Consider the following 12,367-nt stretch of genomic DNA (forward strand, 5'->3'; position numbering starts at 1 on the left):
CACCAAAAGGAGTTTTTATTCGAATCTAAAGACTGGTAGGTCAATATAGCATCTGGACTAATGATTTTTGGAGTTTGATGTGTGTGTGCAGGTTGAACGTGACCAAAGACAGCAGAAAATCACATCTCGGAGACCCCTAAGGTTCAACTTGCTTAAAATAATTTATTGGTTATCTTAATTTTAATTTGTTTAAAGTGACCTATGACCCCTGAACTGCTTACCATCATCCATTTGACACATGAACTTTTTTTTAAGCGATATGCATTGCAATTTATAAAAAAAAATTAAAACTTAAAAAATAAAAGCCATAATTTATAATTATAAACCTTTAAAATAAATTATGTAACGACCCGGTCTGGAGAGGGTGGCGTCGGGGTAGAAGGCATGAGCAAGGAGCGGCCCTAAGGGATGGCGATGGGGGCAGGAATGAACTGAATCCCACATCCGAAATGGAGAGGGAGTGATTGGGAACTGAATCCCACATCGGAAATGGAGAGGGAGTGATTGGGGCTTATTAGTAAAATGTGAATCCAATACATGCAGACGCGTTTTAAAGCCGTGAGGCCCAATGTGTTGGAATTGGGCCAGAGCGGACAATATTTACATGGTATTGGACCAGGGTGTTACAATTGGTATCAGAGCCGACTCTCCACGTACGATGTGTGGTTCGGGGACGAACCAGGCGGAAGCTGGTGGGCTTGTAACGACCCGGTCCGGAGAGAGTGGCGCCGGGGTAGAAGGCCTGAGCAAGGAGCGGCCCTAAGGGATGACGATGAGGGCAGGAATGAACTGAATCCCACATCGGAAATGGAGAGGGAGTGATTGGGAACTGAATCCCACATCGGAAATGGAGAGGGAGTGCCGGTCCGGAGAGAGTGGCGCCGGGGTAGAAGGTCTGAGCAAGGAGCGGCCCTAAGGGATGACGATGAGGGCAGGAATGAACTGAATCCCACATCGGAAATGGAGAGGGAGTGATTGGGAACTGAATCCCACATCGGAAATGGAGAGGGAGTGATTGTGGCTTATTAGTAAAATGTGAATCCAATACATACAAACGCGTTTTGAAGCCGTGAGGCCCAATGTGTTGAAATTGGGCCAGACTGGACAATATCTACATGATATTGGACCAGCGTGTTACAAATTAACTTTTTGTTTTATATATTTTGGTTTTATATATTTTGGTGAGGTTTTTATAGATTTAGGACTTAATCGTAATATTTTTAAGGACATATTTCGTAAGTTTAGAGTACCAGTCAATTTTTTTTATTTTTTATTTTTTTTATTTTTTTTTATTTTTATTTTTATTTTTTGTATAAGTTCAGGGGTCAACTGTTTATTAAGCGATGAAAGACTTTCCAAAGATGGCAAGCAAGCATGTCACTGTTGGATTTCAGCAGCACCCATTGCTAGGCTAGTGCGTGCTGAGCTCGAGCTCGACCACTTGCACTTTTTGCCTTGGTTTTATTCAAATGCTACTGCGTGCTGCCATCCTACAACCATGTTGCTCTCTACGCCGCTTCCTCGTCATCTCTCATCGTTTCTCCGTTTCCCCAAATTTCTCCTCCATTTCTCAACCGCAGGTGACGTACACTTTCACTTTCAATTTTGTCATTTCAAAGCATATCCTGTTACTAATCATTATTATTATGTGAAGATATCCGCTAATTGTTTATATTGCGGGATTTTTTCAACATAATTTGCAATTTTAATCGGCTTGTTGCTTTATCCTGACAGGTCTTGAGTCATTTCGACGAGGAAACTGAAGATTTTTTGCCTTGGTTGGAGAGGAAAGCGGGTGTTGCAGTTTCATCCAAGCTATACATTGGGAAATCCCCACATGGCAGGTTTTTTCTTTTCTTTTCCGAGTTATGGAATTATCAACTGCAATTTGTCTGAATTTTTACCAAATTCTGTAAATTTGATGATGAATGTGTGGCTTCATATCAATGGTTGGATAGTATTATTAACGTAAGCAATTAAGTACCTTCATATACATCGAATTTCTCAAAACGGAATGTTTATGCCCACCACCACCATTTGAGTTTCACAGGAAAGTGTTTCTAACTGCCCCTGCTATGTGTAAAGAAATGCCTGGATATTTTGGCCTGGCATCTCTTTGTTGTGGGTGTGCCATTTTTATCTGGTAGCTGTTTGGCACATAAGGTTGTTATGATTGTGCCTTACAACAAACAAATGTATCCTTCTACCTGGGTGTATTCCTATATTTTAGAAGTATCTGGAGCTTTTACGGGTGAAAGTGCACTAATGTCCCTGAACTTTCTCGAAAGTTTTGAAAATGCCCCAAAATTTTAATGTGTAAACGAAGCTATCAATTTCAGTTTCATTCCAGAAAAAGCTGTTTTGACCAGAATCAGATGATCAACTTGCTCGAAATGCCATGTTGGTAATATGGCACGTAAGACTGTTATGATTGTGCGTACACAAATGTGTCCTCCCTTAAATAGCTTATTAGGTGTGTTCCTATATTTTAGGAGTAGCTGCAGCTTTTACGGGTAAAAAATGCAATAATGTCCCTGAGCTTTCTTGATAGTTTTGAAAATGCCGTAAAAGTTCAATGTGTAAAGGAACCTATCAATTTCAATTTCATTCCAGAAAAAAATTGTTTTGACCAGAATCAAATGATCAGCTTGCTGGAAATGCCATGTTGGTATCTATGTAATCCTACATATGCTGACTTGGATTCCATATGTTAACTCGGATGACATGTAATAAAAGAAGTCAACTTGATAACAAAACACATCATCCATGTCATTGTATGCATTATTACATGGATGCCAATGTCAGGTTTCCAGGGGCTGATTCTGGTCAAAATGGCTTTTTTTTTTCTGAAAAAAAGGGAGTAGAAATTGGGGAGTTTTGAGACACAGGTTGAATACTTGTGATATTTAAATATTATTTGGAAAGTTGAGGTATGGTCTATACATTTTATTTTTACTAGAGCTTGTATTAGTTTGTACTTTGTAAACAAGGGTTAATTGTTTTTTTATGATTTTTATTTTTTATTTTCTTTATCTTTATAAGTTTATGGATGTAAACTCGTTTGCTTAAGATAAGCAGCAAGTTAGCAACCATCATTGGAAAATATTTTTCTGTTGTGAAAATGTGTCCAATGATGCATCTCTCTCTCTTTCTCTCTTTCTCTCTCTCTTATTATATATATTGTTGGTCTGATTATAATATGTATAAATTCAGGTCATTATTTGCTTCAGAAAGAATACAAACTGGAGACTGCATCTTGAGGGTTCCATATAGTGCGGTATGGGTGTATTTTGCTTTTTCTGTTGGAAGAGTAATTTGACTGTAGTAAGCTATAACATAAAGTGGTTGAAGTTTTATTTACACGAATTTGCAGCAAATAGCATCAAATAGTCTACTCCCAAAACTTTCAGTCTTGTTAGACAATAAAATTGGGAGTGTTGCAAAGCTTGCTCTTGTGCTTCTGGTTGAGCAGAAAGTTTGCAAGGTAAAATATAATACGTGTTCTATATGGAAATTATATGTTTCATTGAAGAATAATTTTCAAATCTTAACATTATATATTTATATGCTTCAAGAGAGTTCTTATGTATTTTCTTAGCTGTTACACTGAAATTTGAGAAGCTCTTTTGGATCTTGTGGCCCCTTAATAGTTTTTATTTTAAGTGCTCAAAATAACAATATAGAACCTCGAGGTGAATCTGACATTGAACAAAAAGGTCAAGTAGCACATGAAAAATAATGTCATATAGAGCTTTCCTTTCTCAGTCCTAAAGTTAAGTCAGGACATAAAGCCGGTCATCTTTGTGCTTTGACAGAGAAAATTCGTCTCTTTTGAAAGTTGTCTTGTTGATTTGGCTACACATAAACCAAAAAGAGGAGGGATCAAAGATAAAGGTTTTTTTTTCACACGTGTCTCTCTATGCCTTCAAGTTATCCAACTCGGTTTAGTTGCTATCCAGAAAATTTTAACAGTAAATAGTAGATACATGATTGACTATGCTGCATTCTAATGCAAGTAGCATTACTAATGACTATTTCCCCTCTTCTTTCCCTTAATAGGAGGAAACTGAATGGGGCCCTTACATCAGCTGTCTTCCTCAGCTTGAAGAAATGCATAGCACGGTGAATGTTATAATGTTGTTCATTTTCATGAAAAGAATTTTTCTTTCATTAATTCTAAAATTCTCTACAAATTTTGTTTCATCTTTCATTTGCTACACAATACCTATTTCACTTTGAGTGATGCATTTTTACTGTTCTGGTCCTTTTGGATCCATTTGGTGTTGCAATCAGTGGTTTCATACATGCTCTGTCCTGGGCTGTTGTATTGGAAGAACTACTATATATCTGTAGGACAATCTTCTTTTTTATTCAAAATCATTCTACCTTCTTAAAACAAAACGGTAAACAGGTTGACATGGCCATGGTTCAAAGTTCAAGGTTGGGTCAAACAACAAGAATTTTGCCTGTCATATTGCCCTTAATAAAAGAATAAGGGAAAAGTACAAAAATAATCCATGTGGTTTCATCGATTTGCAAGCAGAGAAACGTGGTATTTTTATTGTAAGAGGGGGCATGTGCTTTACACAATCAGCAAAAAAAAAAAAAAAAAAAAAAAAAAAAAAAAAAAATTGACTAATGGTGTTAGTATTCAATGATGTGCCATGTTGACTTCGATGACTTGTAATGTTGACTTGTTGAATTTTCTGACATGGCACATATGAAATACTGAATTGATTATGTGGCATGTTGACTTCGATGACTTGTAATGTTGACTTGTTGAATTTTCTGACATGGCACATATGAAATATTGAATTGATGATGTGGCATGTTAACTTGATGAGGTGGCAAATGATATTAGTAAAATTCTTTTTTTGTTAACTATGTAAAGCACATGCACTCTTTTGCAAAAAAAAAAAAATATACCACATTCCTCTACTTGCAAATTGATAAAACTACAGAGGTCACTTTTGTACTTTTCCCTCAAAAAAAAATATATATTCAGGCATCTTAAGTTGTGAGGTTCAAGCTTGAGTGGCTTATTTCAGTGCTATTTCTTTCTAGGGAAAAGTACAAAAATAAACCTTGTGGTTACGCCCATTTTCGAACAACACCCATGTGGTTTAAAAGTTTGCAAAGTGGTACCATGTATTTCATTCCGTTAGCAAACACGTACCAAATTGACTAACGGTGTTAAAAGTTAAAGGAAAAAGAGTTAGTTTGGTCCTTATATTTATTTATTTTTATAAATTGACCTCCTTATTATCTAATTATCACAAACAAACCTCAAAATAAAAAATAAAAATCAAATATACCATCTTCTCCATCTCTCTTTAATTTTTTATTTTTCTTTTCTTCTTTCTCTCTTCTCTCTCTTAATTTCTCTCTCTAAAATTCAATGTGTTGATCAATAATCTATGATTTTCTGATTAAAAGAAAAGCACCATTATTCCCAAATCCCATTCGATTTAAAGGGACTCTGCCCAGCTAACGAATTCGCTCAACAACATCAATGACAAACCATGTTCTATTTGATATTCATCAGAAACATAATAGAAAGAAAAAGGTTGAATCTTGCCAGTGCTGATATGTTATCATATAGATGATTTGAACCTGCTTTCAACCATTGCTCAAACTCATTGAAAAGCACATAATAAAAGTTGAACTTCTCCTTTAATTACTTTGGTTTTCAAAACGTACTGAGACTAGTATACATAAATTTTTTGGTATTTCAGTATCCTTTTACTGAATTCGAGCTCGGAAGGCTCTCAAAGTAAATAACTGTTTTTGTCATATAAAAAACTCGAACCTGAGACCTTACTTAAACTGAAGTAGCTAGCTCCCAAAACTATACTATAAGGCTCAAACTTGAGCCTGTAACTGTGGTTATGTCCACACTTTGGGTTCATCTGTACTAGGTATAGCTTTGCACTAGACTAAAAATGTGAGCATATAATTTGTTTCTATAAGAAATTTTGAAGTTGTCTACTTCCCATGGGAAAACTGGCGAATAGCATCAGTCAGGATTCAGGAACATTGCTTCTTCGGGGCTTTGGCCGGACTTCCAAACCTTGAATTTCAATTCATCTGAAAATTTATCAGTCCATTCTTTAAGCAAGGAGATTGAGTAAGGTCCTGCTTTGAACCCATGTGAACTCAAACAGTACCATATGGATTAATTTCTATTGGAAGTGTTAAATAACCGAATGGGATTTGGGAACTATGGTGTTTTTCTTTTAATCACAAAATCATTGATCAACACATTGAATTTTAGAGAGAGGAATTAAGAGAGAGGAGAGAGAAAGAAGAAAAAAATAAGAAATTAAAGAGAGATGGAGAAGATGGTATATTTGATTTTTATTTTTTATTTTGGGGTTTGTTTGTGATAATTAGATAATAAGGAGGTCAATTTATAAAAATAAATAAATATAAGGACCAAACTAACTCTTTTTCCTTTGACTTTTAACACCGTTAGTCAATTTGGTACGTGTTTGCTAACGGAATGAAGTACATGGTACCACTTTGCAAACTTTTAAACCACATGGGTGTTGTTCGAAAATGGGCGTAACCACAAGGTTTATTTTTGTACTTTTCCCTTCTTTCTAACTGATCAGAAATACATTTGTGAGGTTCAAGCTTGAGTGGCTTAGTCTTTCGGTGTTGTTGCTTTCTAACTGATCAGAAACACATTTGTATTTAGGCATTTTATAGTTTTTCGTTGTTTGAAAATTCTGGAGCAAAAGTGAGTTGGACATGATTTCTCCAAGCTCCGTTTATGAGGAAACAATCAAACAAAAAGCTCAAATAGAAAAATATTTCTTTACAATGGAACCAGTAAGTACATTTTGCTTTTTATTGGTTAGTTTACAAGCTTGGAATCTGAAATTTTTGTCTTGCAGATGTGAACTGTAAATCCAACTTCTATACACTTTTTCCTTCTTTTCACCAGCTTTTGCCTGTTTCATAAGCCATCTTTCTTCTAAGTTCATTTACTCATTAGACTGGGCTTTTAAATTAACAAACAATCTTATACGGAATTGCACAATCAGGGTTTCTTTTTACTGTTTTGACTTGTAGAAATTATAATATCCCAAACAAGTTCTTGAAAAATTAAAAAGATCTAATCATGTCCGTCCAAAATTAGAATGGAGAACATATTAGCAGCAGTAATCTCATGTAAAGCTCCCATTTTGGCTCAAGTTTTTGCAGATGATAAAGTGGAGAGTAGTTAAGATACTAATCTTTCCACTTCTTTGGCTCTTACTATCTCAAGAAAAAAGTAAAGAAATGGGGATAGAAAGAGATTAATAGATGTGTTAGCATCAAGCTATTATCCTATATTTTGATAATAGCTTGAAAGAAAGAGGAGTTTGGTGTTATGATCAGTATGATGGGAAGAAATATGTGTCAGTATCTCATATCCTTGAAGATATTTTGCCATTTCAAGATATGAGATGATGAAATCCTTAAAACTTCAAATCATACTGATTCAGGCTTAATTGTACCTAATGAAGACGTGTGATTGTTAATGCTCCTTGTGTATTTTTGTCATAATAATTTTCTCCTTTGTAGATTCTTGAGGATTACCCTCAAATTTCAAGGAGCATCACATTTCAGGATTTCATGCATGCATATGCTATAGGTGAGGAACTTCTTTTGATAACTTGGGTCATTCTCTGTTTCTGGTTGTTCGTACTTAAATTCCTGTTTTGAACATAAAGAGCTTTTTCTACCATTAAGAACATTCAAATCTTTTTAAAGATTTTCTCCCTCTTTAACCCCAATTGGTTACTCAATACTGTTTTTTCTAATCTGCAAATATTTTTCCAACTTTGTTGCTCAAACAGCTATCTTGTATAAAGTATAAATGATGGGTTGAATACTATGAGTTAATCAAACAGCTAATCTTGTATAAAGTATAAATGGACTGGATGATGGTCCTAATGATATAGATTGCTTCAGAAATACTTAAATTTGTATGTTGTGAAAAGAAAAATCAGAAAGCTGATTTCGTTTTAATTTGCTGTTGCTGTTTAAGTGCTAGCACTAACTCCTTTTGGAGTATGTCAAGCTATAACGATAGTTTCCTGGAATTCAAGATCTCCTTTGGGAAGATTATTTGGGAACTTCTTTCCCCAGATTAATTGCTACTTAGTGTAGTCTGCTTTGTTGCTCTTTTTTTTTTTCCCTTTTCCTGTTTTTTTTTTCTTAGCTTTCCTTGTTCACCAAAAAAAGAAAGCTATGGTGATATTTTTTTGTATGTGTGTGAATATGACAGTTAAATCTCGAGCTTGGGGAAGCAGAAAAAGTGTATCTCTGGTAATGCCTTATCATGAAATTATATTGAAACCTTATCTGAATTGATTCTGGTGTAAGAGCATCTGAATTTTTGAAATATTTATAAAATTGTCCAATTAGAACCCTAGTGTCTTTACTATTATCTATAATAGAGTGCATAAATATGGATCTTGACCTGAAGGTAATACTAATATATTAATTATTTAATACAATTATTTTAAATTGAATATGTAAATATATTTGTCATGATTGTTTTCCCAGTTCAGTCTTATATTTTCTTGGTTGTACATGTACATTTCTTTAGGTATAGTGGGACATGATTTGTTATATCAATTATCTGACATTATACTTCTCTACTCACATGTACATGCACCTATAACAATTCGTTAATTTTGATTATATTATTAAGTTGGCATGCATAAAACTTAATTCTGTTATTTTATTTTCACTTTTGTTAATTTTTAAAGAGATTTGGCCACAAGTATGGACTAGATCATCTTTAATGCATTAGGGTTTGGATATGGACAGGTATTTCAAAATCAGCTGGACTAATGGACAAAACAGCCTTCAAAAATCATTTACAGAGTTTCTGGAAACCCCCATTTTGGGTGGAATCAATTCAATTGAAATTCTATTTGCACAATTTTCATGTTTGGAAAAAAAAATACAAGAAGTGATTTTCTCATATTTTAGAGTAGCTTGTGATGTGTGAATTAGGGCAAAGATGGCCCAATTTTGTGATAATTCAATTAAGAGTAGCTTGTGAAGGACATATTTTCTCAATTACTAATTCTTGTATATTAGATATGTTTTCCAAACATAGGAAATGGTTTGGTACTGAATTGAATTCTAGTAAATAGATTCAAATATTTTCTTGCATGGGATTTGATCCAAACAAGGTTAATGTATCGGATTTGGTGTAATTCAATCGAGTCCGATTCGATGACAATTCTTGTCTTCTGTGTTCATTTTTTCATATTAAAGTGCTTTGAATCATTAGGTTATTCTGTAGATTCCATTTGCAGATTTCCTGAACCATGATGGGTTTTCTAAAGCTGTTGTATTAAATGATGAAGAGAAACAATTCTCCGAGGTATACTCTTTCTTTTGGTGACTTATTTATGTTTCCTTCTATGTCTAATTATCACGAGTGCAATAGTAGAATGGCACTTGTGAGTTGTTTTAACTAAAAAACTATCTTTTTTTTCACTTCTATTTCTTGGAATCACAATATGATCTGGGAGCTTTATTAATTTTATTTTTTTAAAAAAAAATTCTTCTGAGTTTGATCTTGTGTCATTTCTTCTAATCCTTATTTGCAGGTCATTGCTGACCGTGATTATGCAGCTCACGAAGAGGTCAGAGATTGAAATATTTCATCTCCATTCACATGAAGTATTTCTGTGTCTGAAATGTGAAAAATAATCTTTTTTATGAAGCTCAACCACTTTAAGCGCATTATTAAACTTTTTGAGCAAAATAGCTAGGATCAAATTACAGTAACATAGTTGCATGCTCAGTGTACATTGCTTTAGGGTAATCCTTTCTATAGGTCCTCGTTTAGCCCAATCCTCACATGAGGATTCCCATCTCTTCTATGTGCTTGTTACAGATGTAATAAATTGTGAATTATTAGGAAGTTGAACTAAAAGAAAAGATTCTAAGTTAATGAATATGGAATAAGATACTTTTTTTAAAAGAAAATAAAAATAAATTCATTCGAGACATTCATGCAGGTACTTATTAGGTATGGAAAATTTTCAAATGCTACCTTGCTCCTGGATTTTGGGTTTGCACTACCTTATAACATCCATGACCAGGTTAGCCTTGGATCCGAAGTTGCAAGTCTGCTTAGTTGTATGATCTTGCAAGGAGTTTTCATACATCAAAGATGTTTCGGCTCAATTCTCAATATCTGTAGTAAATAATTGACAGACTCAGTATTATAAAGCTGTCTATATTCTGCTTTCAATATTTAATTAAGAATGTAACTGTTGTCACTGCTGTTCTCTGTTTCAGACCTTTTCAGGAATTTATAGTTCACAGTAAATTCACTTAATCAGTATTGAAAAGCTGTATATATCTTTATTTTGAAATTTTTAAATGAGGACTCTATCTTTTCATCTTAGTGAGATTACTATAATATCATGTTCCATTAGTGCTTTTCATCCTGTATTCCTATTAGTAAGTATGCTTTTACAAATGATTTTGGTGTTTCTAGGTGAAGATACAGCTTAATATACCCCATGATGATTTATTGCGTGAAATGAAGTCGGAAATTCTCCAAAAATATCATTTACCGACAGTTGAAGATGATAATGGCGTAGACTCTTCATGGAATACTTTTGTAATCAAGTCAGTACTCAGGCTCGCTTTACAATTTGATATTGAAAATTATGTTGAATCATTGGTGGAGCTATCTCAATATTGTTTTGTTAGAATAAACAACAAAATTAGAGCAAATCTTGAGTTTTGATTGAATAGTATAAATGCTTAAGGTCTTGAGCAAAAGCTTTTAGCTATTGCAATATGTTCTTTATCCTGCAACTGTGATGTTTCAATTAGATAAACATGCTCCTGATTATGATATCTGTGCTAAACATTTGCCTCTTTTGAATCTATAAAATTATGTCCAAGTTAAAATGAGCAAGTTTGTCTATATTTCAATTTGTTTACATTCATAATCACTAATATGCTTATGGCGCATTTTTCATTTAAATATTGGAGGTTTAAATCGTTGCTTTAGTGCTCAATCTGGCATGACTTGAGGTAGTTGTTATGAATGTACAGTTCCTTTTCTGACGACTTCATCATCACACAGGGAAGTGAAATCGGCTTCAGGAAAAGGGAAGGGTCTGCCACCGTCACTTCGTGCATTTGCACGTGTTTTATCTAGCATCTCTTATGAAGGTGCGTTTCAAATTGTACTGATTCACCTGGTCTGAAACTCTTATATGTTGCAGAATTGGTAATATTTTTTCCAAGCCAGTTCATGTAAAATTTGTTTATTCATTTTACTAATCAGTAAAGTGGAATATTCAGATCTAAGCAATTTGGTCAATGAAGCTGCTCGAACTGATGGCCGTTTGGCTCGTCAAGCTCTGAAAAATGGCAGCAGAGAGATCCAAGCACACGAGTTCTTGTTGTTAAGAATCGATCAAATTATTCAGGAATACATTGCCTGTATAAAGGTAAAGAATTCATGCATAGTTTCTTCTAATTCATAGTTCATGTCAGGCTCTAGGTTATAAAACTACTGAAAATTTGCTGTTTAAAGACCCAAGTGAGCTATGTTGCACGAACACTCCTCTTTAGTAGCGTGTATGTGTTTCGTGTCCGTTTTCGTTTGAAGGCTATTTTGTGAAGGTTATGTTTTAGAAATAACGCTCCTGTGTCCGTGTCCGTGTCCGTGCAAGTTGTTTGAAGCTTTTGTTGATGTAAAGTACAGGAATTGGGGCCTGCTAATGCTAATTCAAGCTTCGAGTGTAAAAGATACAGTCTTCGAAAGCAAATGGCTTTATATCTCCTTATGGGTGAGCTTCGTGTCCTTGAATCTGCATCTGCATGGCTCAAAAATTACTGTGCAGTAGACACTGATCATGGAAGCTGGCAATTAGGGGATAATACAAGGGCATAATGGGCAGAAGAATAGAGAGATTAAAGCTGTGATAACCATTTATTGTATCCCATGGAAGGTTGAAAATGTGAAGATCCTTTGAGATTTTGATCGCTGGTAAAATTGATCACTGGTAACACTACAAAACGTGAAAATGTGTCCCATGGAAGGTTTTTTTCTTTTCTTTTGAGATTTCAAATACTTAATTTTTGAATTAAATTATAATTCATAAAAATTGATTGAAAACAAATTAAAGGTAGGGCTAGGCACCTTTAAGTGTTGAGGCTCAGTATCGCTTTGATGTGTTCGAGGCTAAAACTTTTTTTTGTCCAGCTCTAACTGGTTGGGCCTTAGATAATTGCCTCTCTAGCTCTAGGGTTGGCTCCGCCACTACTAGAGATAGAGACAGTGCAGGGTTGGCCCGCTGCTACTACAGATAGAGACAGTAAGCAC

At 34.6% G+C, this 12,367-nt stretch overlaps 1 protein-coding gene across 3 annotated transcripts; it reads left to right on the forward strand.

The window, feature by feature from the left end:
- Nucleotides 1–1,348: 1,348 nt before the first annotated feature.
- LOC136226784 (uncharacterized) lies at nt 1,349–12,098 on the forward strand. 3 transcript variants are annotated; one of them, XM_066015435.1, is made up of 14 exons: nt 1,349–1,580; nt 1,735–1,844; nt 3,214–3,277; nt 3,374–3,484; nt 4,060–4,122; nt 7,573–7,642; nt 8,279–8,319; nt 9,311–9,391; nt 9,621–9,656; nt 10,035–10,118; nt 10,520–10,653; nt 11,120–11,208; nt 11,341–11,489; nt 11,742–12,098. In XM_066015435.1, exons 1-14 carry the CDS (start codon nt 1,470–1,472, stop codon nt 11,886–11,888), a joined length of 1,290 nt encoding a protein of 429 aa, XP_065871507.1. In that variant the 5' UTR covers nt 1,349–1,469; the 3' UTR covers nt 11,889–12,098. The 3 variants fall into 3 exon arrangements, with proteins under 3 accessions (XP_065871507.1, XP_065871506.1, XP_065871509.1); XM_066015434.1 differs by having other exon boundaries at nt 11,747–12,098; XM_066015437.1 differs by lacking the exon at nt 1,349–1,580 and having other exon boundaries at nt 1,770–1,840; nt 11,747–12,098.
- Nucleotides 12,099–12,367: the final 269 nt, after the last annotated feature.

The sequence above is a fragment of the Euphorbia lathyris genome, chromosome 4 (assembly GCF_963576675.1).
Source record: "Euphorbia lathyris chromosome 4, ddEupLath1.1, whole genome shotgun sequence".
Lineage (NCBI taxonomy): Eukaryota > Viridiplantae > Streptophyta > Magnoliopsida > Malpighiales > Euphorbiaceae > Euphorbia > Euphorbia lathyris.

Coding starts and splice junctions, on each gene's coding strand:
- LOC136226784 (XM_066015434.1), top strand. CDS start 1,470: ATGCTACTGCGTGCTGCCATCCTACAACCATGTTGCTCTCTACGCCGC. Junction 8,320..9,310: donor GCAGAAAAAGTGTATCTCTG/GTAATGCCTTAT, acceptor GTTATTCTGTAG/ATTCCATTTGCAGATTTCCT. Junction 9,657..10,034: donor ATTATGCAGCTCACGAAGAG/GTCAGAGATTGA, acceptor ACATTCATGCAG/GTACTTATTAGGTATGGAAA.